At 41.2% G+C, this 21,096-nt stretch overlaps 1 protein-coding gene across 2 annotated transcripts in view; it reads right to left on the reverse strand.

Annotated features, from left to right (window-relative positions):
* Positions 1-3,300: 3,300 nt before the first annotated feature.
* The window catches only part of ADGRF5 (adhesion G protein-coupled receptor F5), a 37,825-nt gene continuing 20,029 nt past the window's right edge, over positions 3,301-21,096 (reverse strand). For both annotated transcript variants that reach the window (XM_032185659.1, XM_032185660.1), the window contains exons 7-22: positions 20,518-20,645; positions 19,933-19,991; positions 19,155-19,297; positions 18,446-18,658; positions 16,524-16,757; positions 15,631-15,792; positions 15,297-15,515; positions 14,778-14,996; positions 14,545-14,697; positions 12,783-12,973; positions 11,630-11,803; positions 9,428-10,792; positions 8,815-8,856; positions 8,654-8,713; positions 5,451-5,535; positions 3,301-4,311 (exon numbers count right to left, since the gene is read on the reverse strand). In XM_032185659.1, the coding sequence (XP_032041550.1) occupies positions 4,235-4,311; positions 5,451-5,535; positions 8,654-8,713; positions 8,815-8,856; positions 9,428-10,792; positions 11,630-11,803; positions 12,783-12,973; positions 14,545-14,697; positions 14,778-14,996; positions 15,297-15,515; positions 15,631-15,792; positions 16,524-16,757; positions 18,446-18,658; positions 19,155-19,297; positions 19,933-19,991; positions 20,518-20,645 (3,524 nt within the window). In that variant the 3' untranslated portion in view covers positions 3,301-4,234. The remainder of the gene's footprint in view (positions 4,312-5,450; positions 5,536-8,653; positions 8,714-8,814; positions 8,857-9,427; positions 10,793-11,629; positions 11,804-12,782; positions 12,974-14,544; positions 14,698-14,777; positions 14,997-15,296; positions 15,516-15,630; positions 15,793-16,523; positions 16,758-18,445; positions 18,659-19,154; positions 19,298-19,932; positions 19,992-20,517; positions 20,646-21,096) is intronic.

Consider the following 21,096-nt stretch of genomic DNA (forward strand, 5'->3'; position numbering starts at 1 on the left):
TGGCTGGGGGCACCCGGTTTGTCTGAACTTGGGGACCAAAAAGTGACACGGGGACAAAAATATGTGGGGTGTGTCAAGGGGAGCGCAGGCAGACACAGGCCACGCCACTTCTCGACTGCTTTCCTGTCACACCATGCAGGGCCTAGGGACACCATGACAGGCCACTGCCTCCCTCCTGCCTCAGGGGTTGGTGGTTGGTGGTGTGAGGAGAGGCAGCACCATGGTGGCACAGGCCGTGGGCTCTGTGGGTCTGCCACAAACTGTTGTGCTCTGATTTGCACTGTACCTTGTCCCTCAGAAGGAAAAAATAAAATAAAATAAAAAATCCAGGAAGAGGCTGTGGAGGGATTAGCAGCACTTATCCCGAAGAAAAAGCTGAATAAAATTTGAAGAGGGTGTAATTTAGAAGCAATGATTCTAAAGTTTGTGTAGAGTATGTCATATTCCATACCATGGTTTTCTAACAGGAAAGTACTCAAGGAATCACATGGTCTAGGGGTGAATCTGCCTGTCAACACCATGGCTTTTCAACAGCATTGAATCCTGTTAGGTGTTGAGGACCAAAACCTCAAGGAGGCTCTTATTGCAAGTTTACAAGCAGTGGAGCTTGCTGGAGGTGCCACTGAGGTGGGATGGGCAGAGCAGGACGATTAGTTGTTCTGCTCTTCAGCTCTGCCCACCCACAGCACACCCAGTTTCCTACCAGCTGCTGGCCAGCACGGTGGGCAAGCACAGATGTTTCCTGAACATGTTTCCTGGGGCAGTGTAAGAAGCAAATGCTCTGGTCAGACCACTGAGCCATGACAGCACCAGAGTTCATGGTCCAATAAAAAGAAATAAATAAATAAGGTTTCATAACTGCACACCTAAAAACTAAACCCCAGTTTTGAACTACTTTGATTTTCATGGAGTGCTGTAGTGTTTATAGTCATACTGGACTCTGTTTTTTTTTTTTTTTTCATATTAAGGGTATGGCACTGGGCACTGTCTGGGGACCACCCAGCTGGAAAAGCAGCTCTGCAGAAAAAGACCTAGGAGCCCTGGTAGGCACCAAGATGACCTGAAACCTGCAACGTGCCCTTGCTGCTAAGAAGGCTAATGGTATCCTGGGTTGCATTAGGCAAGGTGTTGTCAGCAGGTCAGAAGAAGTGATCCTTCCCTCCCCTCAGCACTAGTGAGGCTGCAGCTGGAGTGCTGTGTCCCATTCTGGGCTCCCGAGTACAAGAGAGACCTGGGCATACTGGAGGGAGTCCAGGGGAGGGCCACTGAGGTGTTCAAGGGATAAGAGCACACCTCCTACGAGGAGAGGCTGAGAGAACTGAAGAAGAGGAGGTTCAAGAAGGGATCTTATCACTGTATATAAATCTTTGAAAGGAGGTGAAGGAAGGTGAGTATCTGGAGGGCAGTGAAGGTGTAGCAGTGCTATTTTCAGTGGTGCCCAGTGCAAGATGCAATGGGCACAAACTGGAACACAACAGGTTCTGTCTAAGCATCAGGAAGCAATACTGTGCCAGGCAGGTGATGGAGAACTCGCATGGGCTGCCCAGACAGGTTGTGGAGTTTCTTCCTTGGAGATCTTCAAAAGCCACCTGGACATGGTGCTGGACAACCTGCTCTGGGTGTCCCAGTTTGAGCACGGTGGTGGACCCGATGACCTCTATCAGTCCTTCCAGCCATAACCATTATGTGCTTCTGTGAGGGATCATAAAGTCTTTAAGGAATTAAGGGTGAAGTCTGAGCTTGAGGCATAAGTAATAATTGTTCGACAAGTGTCACAGTCCAAAACTCTGAGCAGGGAGTATGGGAGAAGGCAGGTCTATTCCTCAGAAACCTGTGTGTCACAATTCCATCCTTTACGATTTTTCCTGAGATAGAATAAATCAGAAGAAGGTGCCAAGGTAGTGCCTTGTCCTGATCCATTGCTAAAGAAGGTAGGGGAGAGACCCCATGTTTTCCAGAGATGAGATAACCCTGGTAGGTTTTTGTTACAATGCACTTTATCTTAGTGCCTTGTGGTTAAGCAAGAGGAGGTAAGAGTGATGGCAATTGTCAGGAAACAAGTGCCATGGCAGCCCTCACTTCAGAAGGTGGTGTGTATGGAGAAGGTTGAATTTTGATCAGGACAAAGGGGACTCAGGATGAAAGATGGGGCTGGCTGACCAAAAATAGCCAGCTGACCAAAATACCAGATTCCTGAGGTGAGCAAGCTGTTGGTGAACCACCTTGTCCTTGCCAGAGACCTGGTTCTTGCTACTGAGAGAGGGTAGGAAGGGGACAGTGTGGTTGCTGCCATGAGTTTGCCTTTCTTTTCCTTTTTATTTTCCTCCATTCAGAACTCCTGTCCTTTATTTCCTTCCCATTTTCCATGATACATGCATAGAAACAAGTGAAACCTTGGCCCCTTGTCTTTAAAACTGGCACAGATAATTTAGTCATTTCTCTTTCACAAACTGTTGTGCTTTTTGTAATGCTGGCAAGGATCTTACCTTTGAAAGATGGCCCATCAGTGCCAGACAGCTCAGCATCACATCCTGATTTTTCATTCACATACAGTCTAGACCCAGGCTTGCCCAGTTTGGGATGTGTGATGAAATCTCAGGGGTGAAACATCAGTGGAAATAAGGTGTGGTGGGACCGTACTGTCTACAGAGACTTGTGCATTGCCATTTATGATGATACAATTGACTCACTGAGAGAGGATGACTTCTGCAGCAGATCAGAACTGTACAAGCTCCTTCCAGAGTGACTTAGACTGAATGGCTGTCCAAAGGCAAATTTTGCTTGGAATTCTGTGCAAAGGTCTGACTTTCAAGTTTCCATTGGCTATATATTTCAAGGAGATTCTGGATTTTCAAATATTTCTTAGTCTCTAACTGCATTCTAGTTTTAGTATTAATAACTACATCTTCAAATGGAAAACTGCTTTTGGTATAAATAATACACTTGATTGATGCTTGTTTGTTGTCTTCATTCCTCACCACCTGCCCATACCAACCCATCACACATCTGTAACAGTAAGCAAAAAGTTTCGCATCCTGGTCAATACCAATGACCTGGGAATGAGTTCACCACCAGTAAACATAGGAGCCAAAGGGGCATATGGGGCTGTACCACCTGACTGTTGTACTTGATATTGGCCTCAAATTTATATCTTCACGACTGTCATATTTTACAGTAAGTTTTGTAACATTTATGTGTGCTACAAATAATTTGCAGGCTATTTCACAGTCCTCTGCTTGAAATAAGACTCCTGCCTTTAAAGGCATACAGGCTTGGAAATAACTGATTCCACAAATGTAGTGTTAAAGCAATAATTTATATAAAACCTTTCATTCTACCTGGCACATGCTGGTTTATATTCATTGCAGAATTGACTCTCTGAGCCCTCTGAGTTTGATTCTCCTCTGGAAGGAGACCCAAAAATACAGACTTTATAAAAGAGACTCCTTGCATACAAAACACTTAATAATTGCATCACCCTCTGTGGCAGAGGGCAGCAACCCCCTCTTTCTTGCCACATTACATCTAGGGAAGGTCAATTATAATTACAGATATAAAGCTTTCTTTCCTTTAAAAAGTGCCACACAGAGCTTTGAGTACATCCCATCTGAAAGAAAATTACACAGGAATCATCACAGTCTTCATTTTTTTTTTTTTTTTTTTTTTTTATGAGCCAGAAGTGGGAATATGAAATAGGCCTTCTCAATTCCAAGTCTTTGGCTCCAGGAAGTCTTCAATAGAAATCAGAGAGCATTATACCCGATAGCTTTCCAGACTCTAATAGGAGGGTAGGTGAGAAGCTATGGGGTACTTGTTTATATTCACAGGGTTTTGGAATCATTCAGAGATTTGGTAGGAGAAATACAAAAAACACTGGACAACAGCTGTGAGTAGCACTGCAATTCATGGCTCAGTACTGCACAGTGCTAAGCACCCTCTTTAAGGCCAAGGATTCTTCAATGTCTTTACCAGCACTTGAGGGCCTTCTCATCCTTCCAAGCTTCAAACGTCTTGTAATTTCTTCTGTTATTGGCAGTCCCTCTAAAATTCCACCTCACAAAGCTTCCCTGCCTTACATGTTAACCAGAAAGGATTATTCCAGAAGAATGCACCAAGGCACAGTATAGTCAATGGGAAGCAGTCCACTGCTTGACGACTCACAGACGCTTTTTGTGTGTGTCTTGGAAAGGGCAGAGTTCCTTTCACAGTTAAATAGTTTAGCATTTGCAGTGCCTCAGTTAAGCAAAGAATATGACTTGGAAGTGTTTTCAGAAGAGCTGGATGGCTCTGAAGAAGATACTGTGTATTTTCCTGCAAAACAAAGTGCAGCGATTAGACAGAAGGACAGACGGTGTGAGATACATCGGCATTGCAGAGTAAGGACAGTTAGACCTTTCCTGATGACCTGATACTGGCTTCTGTTTCTGGATGACAGCAATGCTGGTGACCACAGAAGTCAGTGTGCTTGGTGACACGTCCACGATATGTCAGCCTGAATTGAGCATTGTGCCACACAGCAGTAAAATTGCTACTGCTCACACACGTGGAGGGACTTAGTAGTCCTCCTTGAGCATCGGGGTACATCTAGGACATATGTTCCCGAAATGAATCCCAGCTCCCTCCCTCCTGTGTCCAAAAGGCTTTAAAGTAAGACCCAGGTGCCCCAGGTGCAGAGAGCCCTGAAGGAGAGCATGGAAGAGAGGTCATGGCACAGTGCTAATAATACTGAAGCTGTAGGTGGTGGCAGCATGGAAGGCAGCTGTAGACACATGTCGTTTTTGTGGTGGGAGACTTCTGTATCTGGTTAGTGTGAGGATGTAAATTTACTGCACTGTAGCAGAGCTGGAGATTAACTTCTTGTTCCTATACCTGACTATTACCAGACCCTTAAAAAACAGCTGCTTGCTTACATTAACTTCCTTTAAAACCCACTTTGACCAAATGCCACCATCTCCTCTGAGCAATGACTGGATACAAAGGTCACCCATTCAGGAACAAAATTATGTGTATTTTCAGCAATGCTTCTTGCAAAATAAAATCATAACTGAAATGGTGACATCCACAGAATGACTTCCAGGGAATCTTTGAAGAGATAAAATTTCAAGCTCCAGGGTGGTGAGGATTGTGTGAATACTTAACTGAGGAGCACTGCATCATGACATCATTAAGCTCAAAATACAGCCCAGTTAGTGGCTTTTAGACTTGGTGAAACATCTAATTCATATTTTCGTGTTAGACAGTTACGCTGCTAACTTTACGCTACAATCATGAACAATTATGCTAGTGATGCCAATGACTTGTGTAATTACAGTTCCTTTGCACTAGAAGATGAAATACCGTCTATGGATGGATGGACGGACTGATAGATATTGGGACAGACAGACCCTGGGAATGGGAACTCAGACAAAACCTTGCTAGTAGTTCAGTAGGAGAGAGCTATTGTCACACACCTGTTTTGCCACATAAGTTGTTGAAGGTTCTTGAAAGTGGGTAGCCCATAGAGAACATCGGTGACACCAAGATCAGGGAGGTTGACTGTGAGAAAGAAATTGATTTTTTTGTTAAAAGCCTAGAACACTCTTTGTAGCTGTAACGAGGGAAGAAAAAGGCCACAATTAAAAGCTGTTCAGTAGTACAGGCAGGGGGCAGGTTAGATGTCTGTTTGGCATTGAGTTCACCCATTTGCATGTTTATGATGGCAGTGAAGGAGATTTATAGGAACTTTAAAAAAATAAACAACACAAAAAGTAACAGGCTGTCTTTAACAATTGGCCAGGGAACATGGCTTAATCTCCAGAGTCTGTCCATGTCAAACAGTACAGCGTACCAGTCCCTTACCCTAGGGAGCATATACCTTAAGGTACCCAGTAAAGCTAAAATTTATATACATGTACTTGGGGATGGCCATTGAAAGCTGCTGAGATAATCAAAGGCAAATTTAATTCTGCACACTAGAGGGCGTTGGAATACAACTCTGTACAATCCAGTTGGGAAGGAAGGAAGGGAGATTTTGCTGCTGAAAGCAGTTTCTTTTTCAGATCTTGCATAGCTGGAGAATTTAATGGGGTTCCTGCAAGAGGTATGTTAAAACAAAACAAAAAAAAATAAAAACAAAACAAAACAAACAAAACAAACAAACAAAACAGAAAACACATTTTTCTCCGTTTATGGTGGGGGAAATTAGGCAATTTTGTGCATTGTCACCTACATAATAAAATGGTAGAGAAAGAAGGTAAATTAATCACATCTAAAACATTTGATCAAAGGCTTTGATCGTGCTTTATTTATTCATTTTCAGCAGAACTGCCAAGGGAATAGGTCAGCTCCCACTGCCTGGGGCAGCTTCTACAGTGTCAGCTTGAGTTGGAAGTGTCTGCCCTGAGAGATTTTGTTTCAAATGAATTCATGAACTGAGGTTTAACAACTTAAGGCTTAACAACTTGTTCTTTCTACTTTATTCTGTTGGATATGTCCATTAAGGAATGAAGAAATTGCCATCCCTAATGGTAGTTGTACAAGTTATTCCTTCTTTCCTACCAGCTTCCTGGGAAAAAGGAATTGTTTTCCCACAATTGGAATAGCACTACATCCAGCAGATGTCATTTTCAAGGCAGAGACAAGGAATAACACTTTAAAAATGCATTAGGAGATGTTGCTAGCTATGAATTCCCTGAGATAATCCTGCAGAAAACACTGGAAAACTTGGAGTACTAGTTAAAAAAAAAAAAAAAAAAAAAAAAAAAAAAAAAAAGTGGATTAATCTGGGGATCCTATATGAAAAAATATTGGGCAGAAACTGCATCTTTCATGTCTTATCTTGACATGACAAGATGCCTTGATGTGCCAGATGTCATGGCAATATGATATTCTCAATTTCTGTACGTTCACTCATAAGGAGAGCAACCGATTCCACGACTTCCCCTAGCTGCCTACAGAATTAGTCATTGGTGCTGTTGTCCTAGGTAGGCGGTCAATAGTAGACACCCACAAAGACATCTGATTTGCCTCTTAATCCTCACCCATAGGCTCTTTACTCCATCATCACTAAAAGCAAGAACTGTACAATCTAATTTCTCCCTTACATGCAATGCAACAGCACCTCGCCTGCCCTGCTGAACCCTCTTGAAGAGCTGATAGCCCTCCATCCCAGCACTCCAGTCGTAGGACTCATTCCACCAAGTCTCACTAATACTGATGATATTATAACTCTGGGAAAGGACCAAAGCTCCCAGTTCGTCCTTTTTGTTCCTCATACTGTGTGTGTTGATATAAAAGCATTTCAGATGTATCTGCTCCCATTTGCCTTGCCACCCTCAAATGATGACATACCATCCCTTGGCTTAATCTGAGTGTTTCTAATCCTATCCCCTTCCCCACTGATCCTGGTTTATGGCTCTTTCAATCTGTCTTGCCAGGTTGTGAGACAAGAAATGTTTTCCCCATCAAGACGGTTGGATTCCATCAGGCTGCAGTAGACCTCTTGTCTTGAAGACTCCTCCATGGTTATAAAACTCAAAACTCTGTCAGAGGCACCAGTCTTGGAGCCACTGAAGACCTGGACTCACCTATTACTTTCTACATCTCTTCCCAATACTAGAAGGATTGAGGAAAACACAGTCTGTGATCCTGTATCCTTTAGCTATCTTCCCATCTTTTGATAGACCTCAGACTTCTTGATGTGACTTCATTGATATCCACATGACAGAGCAGGAGAGGGTAATAATCTGAAGGCTGCTTACTCAGCAGCCATTTTCCATTTGTGTGCAAGCATTTATTTTTAAAGATAGGGGTGAAACTGGTCTCCCCCTTTAATATAAATGCCTATCCTGAGCAGAGGCATTTCCAGTCCCTCCATTTGAGCTCTGCTTCTATGCAGGGAGGAATATGAGAGACGGTGGGGCCAGAGAAAGTATCTGCAGAGACAAGAGCAGCCTTACAGGAACTTCCTTAAGGATCCAGCCCCTATTTGTAACACCATTTCTCTTTTTAGTCAGTGAATGTTTTGGATTCAATGCAGAAATTTGCCGGGTTTGGGACCCAAGTCTCTCCTCTTCTAGGAGAGTGTCCAGGCCACTTGGTTACAGAATCCTGTTCATTTCTGTGCAATCTTTAGCTCATTGAAATCTGATTGTTTATTGCTCTTTGACATGAATTTGACAAAAGATTGTTTCTTCCTCTCATTTTCTGTTCTCAGCATAAACTGTGGGTTTACCTATCACCTCTCTTAAAAGTTCAGGTGGCAACATCTGCATCCATTCCTACTTACAGCTGAAGGGCACTTGCCTCAGGAAGTTCCTTTTGTGTTTATCTTAGGTTGTGAATAAATAGTGATGCCAATGAATCTTCCTGTTTTATAACTTAAAGTTTTAGTACATTTTGTGGTTTATTTATTATGGAATTCAGTATGTTTTTATATGCTGCTCTAGATCAAATCTTCACCAAGCTCCTTCTGATTTTTGATCAATTATTACAGGTGAAATAATGAATTTTGAAAAAAGAGTTATATTCATATTTGTGTTGTTAATTTCTTCTCTCTCTCTGACCAATTCTAGTAAATTCAGAATATAAAGTGCATTAGACTTAAAAGACACTTGGAGAATGTTAGCCTATTCAACAGTAATGTTGAAATATGCTCTTAGATCAAGCATCTAACCTTTGTTTGCTGTGAACTCCATCTGGACAGAGAATTCCTCTTCAGCAGGGCTTCTGTTATCTATTTGTTCAAGAAAGAAAAATCCATTACTAAATACAGCAATTGTGTTCAAATTACAACAATATCTATCACACAATATAAAAAATAGTTTGAATTCTTACCTTCTTGTCCCAGAGAGTCCCAAACACCAAAATGAATAATCCCTGGGAGACAGAAAATTATATGTTTAACACCAACCTTTCAATTGCAGTATCACATACATTGTTCATATTGACTATTTAAACTCTGAACTCTGACTAAAAATTCTCAGTCATGGATTTTAGTCAGTTCCTCTCATATTAGCACTGCTCAGCTGGTTCTGTTGACTTACAGGCAGTTTATACTCCCTCGTTACTTGAACCTGCAAGAGCATGATGTGATGCTCCCAGTTGCACTATAAATGACAACAGACATGCTGAAGCTTGCCCACTTGAAAATAAGAGGGCTATTTTCCTAATCTTCTGGATAGAAGTTTTCCCCAAAGCTACTGCCAAAATCAGAATTTATGTCTATGCAAGATTTATTCATAAGGCACATATTAAGGCAACTTAGAATAAGAGATTCTTCTGAATTCCTGCAATTGGTTTCCCAAAGAGCCCTTTGGGATTAAGGACATATAATGCAAACCTGAGCTTTCACAAACTGTTTTTATTTCTCATAACACAGCACTGCAAGAATGTCACTACATGTTAAATGGTCATTGACGAAACAAAACCATGCATATGTGTAACTCACCTGCAAAGTATTGAGCAGAGCGAAGAGGATGTGGAAAGCGTTGTTTTTGTTTTCGATGATGGTGGCAAGACCAAATCCCCAGGTGAGGCCTAACAGTGGTGTCAAGATGGCCAGACTTTTGCCGATTTGAAACAACGTCTTTCTCTCCTGCTTGTTGGTCTTGTCCCCAATGTTTGGCCTTAGTATTTTTATTATAACAACTCCAGTTATAAACAAATTCATGGCCACAATAGCCAGGGCAGGTATGATGAAGGCTAAGAGAGCTTTGCTGTCATCCCAGTTGAGCCAGCAGACATCCTTTCTGGTGTAATTCTTCTGTGGCAGTGTGACAGCAATGGTAATAACTGCAAAGACAAAGGGGCACCCATATCCAAGACAGAATGCCAATACTTTCTGGATGGTCTTACTTGTGTTATGGAAGATGAAGACCAATCTGTAGAAAAGAATGAGGCCAAGGCTGAACATCCAGAATAAGCCACACAGGTAGAATAGATGGATGAAGAAGGTGGCCGCAATACAAATCTCTCTATTTTTCTGTAAGTTTTGCTCATTGATGACAGCAGTGACAATGAACCAAATGTCAGCAACTAGGAGTGACGTAGATATGTTGAGTATACAGATGTGACGCATGTAGGAGGTTGTGTTGTTTGTTACATTTTTCCAAACTAAGGATTCAATTATAATGCAGACCACTAAACTCACGATTGAAATGGCCAGGCCACTGTAGGTAATAAACACTGAAGCAGAATTGTAAGACGGTTTTCCAAGTGACATCAAAATGGAGAATGGTGTCAAGTGATTGCAGGAGCAAGTAACGTTACCTTCTTTATCTGTTGATATGCAACTATAATTATCCCACTTTCCTCTGTTTCCATTGAAGCTGAAGTTCCAAAAGACACACTGGGGTGACTTTAGAGACATGTTTGCTTTTTGAAAGGTCATATTAATATAGAAGTTCTGGGGTCTCTCGCTGCTCAGAGTTGTTATTACTACTAAGCTATTCACATATTTGTTATAATTCCTAGGCAAAATCTGTCCAATTGCTGAGCAGGCCACACTGACAATGGTTGAGTTTGGGGGTAGAGTCACAGATTTCTCAATTAGCACATTAGCACTGAGGTTTCCTACTTTGTTGAAGTCCTTATTATAGTCTGTGCTCCTGTTTTCTGTGACAACCATACCTTGTAGCTCAAGAGTTTTGGTGCTGACATCAGGAAAGGTATTATTAACTGGCTGGAGATTCTCAGAAAATCTTTCTACTGAATACAGTAAAAGAGAACTGCTGGATGCATTCTTATTATTCAGCTCTGTCCAAAATTCCATGTTGGAATCATTAACTATATTGTCCACTGTAGAGAAGAAGGCCTGTAAAAACAGAAGAAAAATGTTGTAACTGAAATCCCATACAAATTGTTAGTTCAGATGATTTCTGCATCATTCTAGAATTGCCTTTTGAAAAGGCCAAACCTTTTCTTCTTTTGCTCAGTCCATATGAAACCTACATGTACAGTTATTACTCCTCTGCATATCCTGCTTTCAAGTCAAGACTTCCAAAGTAGATTTTACTTGTCTTGGCTTTTCTTTACATATCAATATATTTTCTTTTCCAGCCTTTTTGCCAGGCCTCAACCTTTGTCCTATTTTTTTTTGTCTCTCTGTCTCACTTATTGTTCTGCAGCTAGAAAACATCAAGTCCCTTTGTACATTTCTGCTCTCAGAAGAGCAATGCTGTTCTTCTATACCTGACAACCAAGGCTTCCAAGCAGTCCTACAATGTTTTGCCATTCATTTGCTGTAACATCCAACTGATATTCCTTGCTTCATCATGGCACCTGTAATTTACTCTCCCTATCCTTATTTCAACCCTTTATTTTTTTCTGTTCCTGCTTCTGCTCCATCATTCCTTGGCCTTTCCTCTAACTTTGAATAGTAGAGACATTTAAGGGTCCCTAGAACATTTCTAGTTGCTAAACACAGAGCACTCTCTTTCATCCATGAGCTCCTAGTCTTCATCACTGTGACTCTTCATAAACTCATCTGTATCTTTGCTGCCATTTCATATTTGAGGTCATTTCACCTCCTCCATTTCCTTCCTGTTCCTGAAACTAACTATGAAAGTTCTTCAGGGAGAATATCACCTTCTTTGACAAAAGAGACTGAAGGGCTTGTTAAGTATTGGTAAGCCTTAAAATAAAACCTTACCGTGATAATGGACTTGCTTGCATTTGCTGGGATAGCAGAGATATTATGCAGGATGTTAACAATTGCAGCTACGTCTGCGGAAGAATTGACATTTTGCTGGAGTTCTGTCACACTCTGGAGTTGCTGAAGAAAGATGGGTAGCTCTGTTTTTGCCACAGGACTGTTGACCAAAGACTGGAACAGAAGATAACAGTGCATCACATGTATGCAATTTGCCTGGAGCTTGATCCTCCTTCATAATGGCTACACCTGTACTAATAAGATAAACAGAACCAGAGTCATTCTGGTCATAGTGTTAAACTCTGCTAGGGTATCCTAACTGCCTAGTGAGCATGATCTATTGTCTGTACTAACTCACAGACTGCTCCTAGAAATTTCTGGGAGAAAATAGTTGGCCTGGACCCAAGCTCCGTGAGGGAATAATCTAGCAGGTTAAGAAAATATGTTATTATTGAGTCACTGTACCTCTGCTTTAATTTATTAAAAAGAAAGATAAAAGTTCTTATCTAACCTCACTGAGAGAAGGGTGACTCTGGATGGTCTGTAGAAGCAAAGAGCACTATGATAGGACACCTAGCTTGAAAACCAGGACCCAGCACCTATCTGAGAAGTGTGGTGGCTGAGGGGCTGTGGCCTAATGGGAAGTGTCCCTTCCCATGTCTGGGGGCTGGAATTAGATGATCTTTAAGGTCCCTTCCAACCCAAACTGTTCTGCGATACTGTGATGTAGTAAACTGGGACTGGGCTGGGGACGGGGTAGCAGCCCACAGTTGCCCATATGACCTCAGTGTGCTCTGTGGCAATTTTGGGGCTTGTGCCCACCAGCGTCCACCGTGGCCGTGCCTGAACATGGGTCAGGAAACATCCAAGGACAGGGCAGGACGCTGTGGATAAGACCACCTGTGTCTGAGGATTGTGTTCATGTGTGTGGCTGTTGGCCATGCAGTGCCATATGCCTGCTGGGCCAGAGAAGGGGGCCGGGCCTGTGTAGATTTAGCCAATCATTCTTTATACCTTCTAAAAGATAGTTTTAATTAAATACTTGTATTTTGACAACTTCCGGCATTTTAGATGATGTTAAGTAATAACAAAAAATATCTGTTCTCTAGAGCTAGCCCCTCTCCCCAGCCTCATAAAAACTCATTCACATTACCTCTGCTCTAATCAACAGGTTGTTTATTTGTTCAGACACACAGTTATTCCTTTCCAGTTTCCATGATTTCTTGTAGCACTTGTAAATTTCATTGCCTCGGATAAAATTATTACTTAACAAACGGCATGGCTTTATTAATGTGTCCTCTTCCGCTCCATAAAAATTGTTTTCTGAGCAGGAATTTTTGCTTTCTGTATCAAGAAAAAGACATTGAGAAGCATGGAGATGAATAATTTATCTCTCATCAGACCTGTGACCTACTGAAGTTCCAAATTGTTTATATTAGTTAGGATTTCAGCTTGCTCTCTGCATTAATTATAACCTTTCATTGGGTATATGTCTTGGAAAGGTGTTTTTTTTTTTAGTTTGTTTGTTTGTTTGTTTTTCCCCCCAACAAATTCCAAGACTTTACTGTCCTCTGTAATAAGAATAGTACAGAAAATTAATTTATATCTTCAAATATTCTTCCAAGGCCTAAGCAGAATCTTTCTGAGAGTTAGAAAACTTTTATAGGAACCTTGTACACCGGTTCCTCATTTATAGGTACCTTAGTGCTTGCTGATTCTGTCTGGGACTAATGACAAGATGCTTCAAACTCAAAAGCTTTTACAACTCAAATAAAAACAGGAGGCAAAACCTGGTGAAAAGAACACCAGATTTTAAATTCTCAAACCAGGGGTTTGGATTCATGAAATGAAAAATAAAATTAGATAAAGCCCCTTGTTTTTGAGTACTGAATCCAATCACCAGACCAATGCCTAAAGTTTTAGTATTTGTCCATTAGATTGCATTGTGTAATAGCGTTGGACTTGGGACTATATTGACCACTTTCTAAATTCTCTGTACATCTGTGACCATCTCTAGCCTGAGGGTGAGTTTATTCTGCTAAGGGACTGAGTTCTGCTGTAGCACTAACAATGAATTCATTAAAACTTTGATAGTGTGGCCTTAGCACATTTTTGATGAACGTGTCTGCTAATTGGCTTTGACTGGGCACAGTAGCTGCCAATGAAAGCAAATAGAGCATCTACATGTTTATTGCCTAAGAGTGAAATCTGGCCAGATAGGCTGATCCATGCTAGGCACCACTACCATGGAAGAAACAGAATTTCTGTAGTAGGGGGTTTCTAATGTTTCTTTCTTACCAGTTCATGATTAAGGAGCTGAAATAGCCATACTCTGGACAGACCAAAACATCAAAACTGGATTTAGCCATGTTGAATTCTAATCATGCAGTACTTCCCGCAGAGCTGACTTGGAAGCTTGGTGTGCCCTGGTCTCTGTAATACCTCAAGGAGGCTGTAATTCTTGTCATTCTTGCTATCCCCCAAGCTGACCTCCTGAGTTAAATGACTTCTTCCTGAGGCACTGCGATCTTTTACCCTTGCTAAATTGCTGGTGCCAGTTGGGAGCTGCATGACTGCACTGCAGCACAGGAGATGAAGCTTGGTGGTGCAGGCTACATCAGAGGGAGGTAGGGACAGAAGATGGCTGAACTATAACTGCCTGGGAACATGCTGGGACCACTGTCAAATACAGTGAAGACAAAACAATTTGAATATTTTTTTGTGTGTCTAAAATACCAGCAAAATTTGTATTTTCCTCTGCATTCCAAAATTTCCTGTCAAAAAGGAGAAAAAAATTCTTGGCTAACAAAATCTGTTCCTGTTAGGAGTCACCAGTGATAAAACTCATGGCATCTGGTTTAACAAGGATACCGGGCTTTCCTTTTAGCAGCTTTAAACAGTGACTTTTTTCTTACCAGGTATCAGCTTCAGTTGTATGTTTTGACTCTTGACCTCCTGTTTCATGCTGTTAACAAACCTGTAATATACCTCGAGATTTTGCTGTTTTTCACATTCTTTTTCTTCATAATCGTATGGGTAGCACAAGAAATTTCCGTATTTCTGTCTTACTGCATGGAAAGTTTAAGATAAGTTAACACAGATTTTAGGCCAATCAGCTAGTGATTCTGCAAGCTTATCTTATTCTTACCAAGTTGAAATTCTTTTTTTCCAACCACAAATGTAACATGAAAATCTTCTATGGTGTTAGCACTTATGCAGCAGTTGAAGTGTTGTTTAATGTTGCATTTTATAGATGTTTTAATGGGGTATAGCCAGATGTTCGTTGTCAGAGGTAAGGGAATAACATTGACAGTCACATTGGCAGAAGTGTTCGAAGACTTATTGGAGAAAGTACAGATGTAGGTGCCTGAAAGCAGTAACACAAAAAACATTTTTGGGTCAACAGAAGTGCTCCTCAGCTATTACATGATCCTGAGCCCTGTTAATGAACACTCACAGTGTTGGCAGCATTGTGTCTTGCTGTCCTCCAGCAGCTTTAATTTTAACTCTTTTACATTTATATATATATAAATATACACACACACACATATATAGTTAATTACCCATGGTCAAGCATCTCAGTGATTTGCTGGGCTAGAGATGCTGTAAATGGTCTGGTGCAGAGATTTCATTGCCTTTGTAGCCAGTACAAACCATGTTCACTCACCATTCCAGTCCTGAGTGGCAAGATTCACTGAGAGCACAGATGTGGCTATGGATTTGTTGGTTGTGATGCATGAAGCACATTCTACTGTTTGTATTTTATCTCCAGACTGGATTTCCCAAATAATGCTGTCATAATTTCTCACATCACCTTTGCACGTTAGCTTGAATTCCTTTCCCTCAGAAACTGATGTGTTTACACTCGAAGATATTCTTACATAGTCTGAAACAACACAAGATAAATATTGTATTACTGAGGGTCTCTTATTACAATCATTTGTTTGCAAATGGTATGTGCCACACAGGCCACTGATGGTCTCTTACGTGCTGACTCTTACCTGTTCGTGAGTATGTCACTATGATGTTTTGACTTGCCCTGGCACCATGTCCGGTCTGGAACTCGCACGTATATGTCATCACTGTAGCCAACTCATGTAGGCATAGTGATTCAGTGATGTTGAGCTCATATTCAGTGCATTTTTTTTTGTCAGTGGAGGCTCCTAGAGACAAATAAATGTTCTTTGAAGGGCTGTGGATGTCCAAGGCTCTCAAAATCATAAGCAGTCACACTAGCTAAGGAAAACCTTGTAGATTTGTATGTAACCTTTCACAGTGTGGAACTTTTAACTCATCAATGCTAAAGTCCACTCACATCCTTTACTCTGGCAACACTCACCGTGGTTTCCAAAGGCCTGAAGCCATGCTCTCAATACTGTACTGGGCACCTACACCAACAGTTATCTAACGAAGAGCAACAACATTGCTTGGAAACCTCAGGATAAACCAAAATGAAGGCTATCCTGGTTCAGCCTGGCCTCATTATCCGCGATATTTAGGAAATATGGTAAGTAAATCAGGGAGAAGGTTACTTTGGGAAAGCCTAACCATGGGGAATCAAAGGCAAAACAGTTCCTTGCAGCAGGAGAGGATTTCACCACTGTCTTTGAAAGCACAGCTGATGGAGAATGCAAAAGTAAGCTTTTTGGAAAAAGTCAGTGTGATGCTGGTCTAGGCAGCTGTTTCCAACTAGGATGTCACAGTTTTGAGCATCAATGTCTGCGCACTGCATGGAGTCACCCAGAATCCCACAGTTTGTTACCTGGCCCCCGCTTCGGAGCATACCCTGTATTCATGTTGGACTTGGCCTTTGGGGTATCTGCTGCCAGCAGGGGGAGTTCTCTGAAGAACAAACAAACCTAGCCGGTGAAAGGCAGTCTTTTGTTAATCTTACCTGTAGTAGTGTTTGTTCCATTTAACTTCCAGCCACTCGTAATTGATCGGGAGTATACGTTTAAACAACAGAACAGCAAGTTACTTGTTGCTTGAATGTCAGGACTGTTGCAGCTAATTTTCGTGTCGTTTGAGTATGAAGTGATGCTTAGTGAAGATACTGTTATGTTTCGTATGTCTTTGTATATCAGCCTGTAATAGTCACTGATTTTTGAGAAAACGCACGTATAGGAACCTGCAAATCATCAACAATATTTTAGCATTGAGAACACATTTTGCAGTTGTTTCCACTACTTTTGGAGTTACGAACTGCAAGCTACTTTGCATCTAGTTTTCACATGTCTCAGCTCTGCAGTGGCTCTTTTCTTTGCTGATCAAAATGTGCTCTAAGGTCATCTACAGTCTCTCTGTAAGAGGTTCTCTGCAGTCTCCAGGTGCCAAAAGTATTCAGACTACGCAGCTTCAGTACTGATGGCACTTGAGAAGAGGACAAGGCTCTGGGACTGAGTTGGTGCATGGTGATCTGAGTATTGCCCGGAGTCCAGCTATCAGCAATACATCATGGTAAGAACACAGATTGACTGCAGAATGTTCGTACACAGAATCGGCAAGACTTTGGTTTCCAAGGTGGACTCTACAGCATCTGGTAATCTGAGTGTGGGCACCTATGCTTCTCAGAAGGTATTGCCAAATAGAGCTATTTATTGGCCATTTTGGACCAGACTAGGCTAGAATGGAATAGTTCTTGTGGCAGGGGCCTACGAAGACCATCGAGTCCAACTGCCTGACCTCCCTCACAGTAAAGAAATTTTTCCTAATGCCCATCCAGGGAGCAGAGGCCAGCACCACCCTCCTCAGGAGGCTGCAGAGAGCACTGAGGCCACCTCTCAGCCTCCTCTTCTCCACACTGGACACACCACGTGTCCTCAGCCTTTCATCACAGGACATGCCTTCCAGCCCTTTTACCAGCTTCACTGTCCTCCTCTGGACTCATTCAAGGGCCTTAACATACTTTTTATATTGTGGAGCCCAGAACTGCATGCAGTAGTCAAGGTGAGGCCACACCAATGCTAAATATAGTGGGAGAATCACCTCTTTCTTAGGAGCTGGTCCCTTGGATGCATCCAGGTTTCCTTTTGAAATGGGCAGTCACAGCCCCAGATTTCCTCTGTGTTTTAGGTATATAGGTACCCCTTCCCATTGGGATAGGCTACTGAGTAGGCCACTTTCAAAGGAATGGAGATGCCAAGGTTCAGGACATCCTTAGTCCAAGACCATTTGGAGCCCACAGCTCCTATCTCCCATATGTATACCCAAAGACGTGGCCAAAGTCTACCCTTTCTGAAGTTGAAAGTAGAATTTATGACCCAAAAAGATGAACTGAGTGGGAGCTTGAGTCAAATCTCTGATAATACATGAAAATTTCCCCAGCAACTCTCCCAAGTACAATGCCACCGACTTAACCTTTTTTATTTATTTATATATTTTTTTTAATTTTCAAAAAGCTCTAAACATGAACACAAGAAAAACTGTAACTCCAAGCTCTTATTAGTTAGCTTATGTTTGCAAAGAGGACAAGGACCTTCAAGGAAAAAAATTCAACCACAACCTCAGTTACCACATGCAAAGGAGAAGAAGGCTTCACATCTGTGTAACCACTCCTGTGATGTGACAGTGAAGCCTGACACTGGGAATATCCATGCCTATACAGTCACCTCAGCCTTTTTATACCTTACTGGCACTGCCAGTCAGTAGGTAGGTAGTTACGGAAAACCAAACCAAAACCAAAATAGGAAAATTATGAGGGACAGTGTATTTTTCAGTTTCACTCTAGGGAAATGCATTCACTGCGTTCTTCTGAGTTTTGTAGAATTAGCCACACTAGAGATTTGCATTTGCTGTTTTAATGATAGAAAATCATACCAGAATCCTTCGTTGTAACATTGATAATCGTAAGAGTTGATCTTGATATTCCAGCTGTAAATTCTGTCTTCAGCAGATGCTGGGAGCTGTGTGAGATGGTCTGATTGGAGTGATACCAGGTCGCGTTCCCAGACTCTGCATTTATCTCGCACATCAGTGTTACTGTATCCCCTTCAAAAATGTCCACAGGATTCACAGTGAAGTTTGTCTGATCTGGGAAGACAGAGAGCAATGTTCTGCATTATTGTCATGTCAGCATCTATATGGTGTCTTTCATCTTGTGAGAATCCTAGGCACTTTGCAACCATTACACACTCAGTGTCAGTTGCAGGGCACCATCTCTCATACAAGATATGACATTTTCCCACAACATATTCTTCTAATGTCTTTGTCAGCCAAAGACCCCAGAAGGTTTTATGCAGACAGCCAGAAGTGTTATCACCACTTCTTCTTTCTGTGTAGAAAAACTGGGAGGAGAAGCAACCAGGTTAAAGTAGCCCTCTGAGTAGTCCCTGTACTGTGTGCAAGGCCATCTCATGGAAGTCCTAAGCTTTGGTGGCACAGGAGGAAAAGAAACAGACAGATAAATATATAGTTTTTGAAGGTCTGGTACTGAAAAATCAACAATATAAGGTGGCTACACAGTTCAGGCTAGCAATACTAAAAAAAAAAAGGTTGAAATGAAATACTGAGAGAGCTTTAAACTTACTAGTTATTTCTGTTGTGAAGGAGCTGGGTATTAGATAGTAAGATTGATTTAGGAATTTTGGTACACGTAAGTTGGAATAGAGTATCTCACTGAAGGTTACTGCTCTTGCTTTTACGTCGTAGTCCACAGAAATACTTCCAGGCCTGAACAAAGCAGAATGAGAGAAGCATCATAAATTATCAGCTTGCATACTAGTATATTTCCATGTTGTGGGACCCATCTTGTGTGGCTTAGAAGGTGTGAAACCAATGAAGACTCCTGTTATGACTCGTGATTTGCTCTGGCATACAAGAAGGTTGTTTGACATCTCTTCCCAAAGCAAAAACACACTTATGTGACATCTCCTTGGTCTGCTGTTCTAATTTCAATTGGAAAATCTAAAAGGCATTTAAATTTGTGTGGACTTAAGTAGTATCTCTTTTATCCAGATCCAATCCAGAATCAACTTACTAATTCATTTTCCTGATGGTTTGGGAGATGCCGATAGGTTTATTTGAACATTTTCCCCCTTTTGGGTGGAATTCAAAAAGGATTTGACCCAGCTTGAGAATTACTATGATTCTTGGACTTTTGCATGATACTGAAGTTTACCCACAGTCCTATTTTCATGTTAATAGTTGTTTTTTCCTGTGCAGCTATTACAGTACTATTTAATATGTGCATACTGCACATGAGTTCTAATTGAAGTGAATGTAGCTTTTGCTGACCTGTATCTCCTCATGGAGATCAGACAGAAAGTTTTTTTATCTTCCAGGAAAAAATTAAATTGCTTACTTACCTAAAACCAATTATTGTTACTGATAGGAAGCCTGATACGCATGTGTAGCTCTGAAGAAACTGTAAAGAAAAACATTTGAAAAATTATATGGCATGAGCCTTCAGTATATCAATCTTAAATAGTCATGCTTATCCTATCAGTCATACTTATATCAGTCATGCTTAAAATAAGGAGCTCTCCTTTCAACATTGGTATGAGGAATAGTGTACAGCATATCTGACAGAATGGGCCTGGTGCTCTTATTACTGTCACTGGGATAAATTTGTGTTGATGGTTTCACTTTGTATGCACTTGTGTGGATTTAAGCAGGGACCAACAATGTGATTTTTTTTTTTTTTTTCACACTTTTGATGCAAATGGTTTATAAATACTTCTCTGTCTTCCTGCATATTAAACGAGAGGGAATTTTCTCATTGCTTTACAGTGGAGGTGAGCTTTGGCCCCCGTTGTAGCTACCAGTCCAGCTTACTTCACAGCTCTGCACTGAGGCAGTGATAGCAACAATTAAGATGCTGAGGCTTAGGGTAAATACTGTATTTCTTAGAGGACTTTGTACCCTCATGGATATAAAACTAAAGTCATTACCGCATTTTCAAAGTCATCTTTGTATTTTTTGTATAATACTGAAGAAGAATTCCTGAGATCATCAGAAAATTCTTGGTCAAGTGTGACTGACATATGAATGATGACAGGCTCTCCCGTACGATGTGGGTCTGTAAGGAAAAGCATAAGAATAAATATAGAAAATAATCAAAAGCAACAATTACAAAGTATTTTCTTAGCTTTGTGTTTTAACTGAACACTAAGCTTAAATCTTACTACTTGCCAAGATTTGTCTGTATGATAGGAAATTTAAGATTATCTTAACTTTCTATATCTCATTTAGATGTTCGGGATCTGCTGAATATCTAGAGCCCCTCTCCAGTTAATGCAAAGCTGTAGATTCAATTAGTCTGTAGACTATCACCAGAAGGTGATATATTCAGCAGGTGATAGTTTTCCTACATTGATTGAATCACTACATTGCTCCAGTTATAGAGGGAGTTTAGATGAATGATTATGACTAGATACTCAACTTATACATAGCAAAGATTACACTTTGACGAGTCTCCTCCTTTGCTTCACTGAAATTAATGGAAAAAATCCTTGATGACTGTGGAAAGG

This window comes from Aythya fuligula, chromosome 3 (genome assembly GCF_009819795.1).
Source record: "Aythya fuligula isolate bAytFul2 chromosome 3, bAytFul2.pri, whole genome shotgun sequence".
Lineage (NCBI taxonomy): Eukaryota > Metazoa > Chordata > Aves > Anseriformes > Anatidae > Aythya > Aythya fuligula.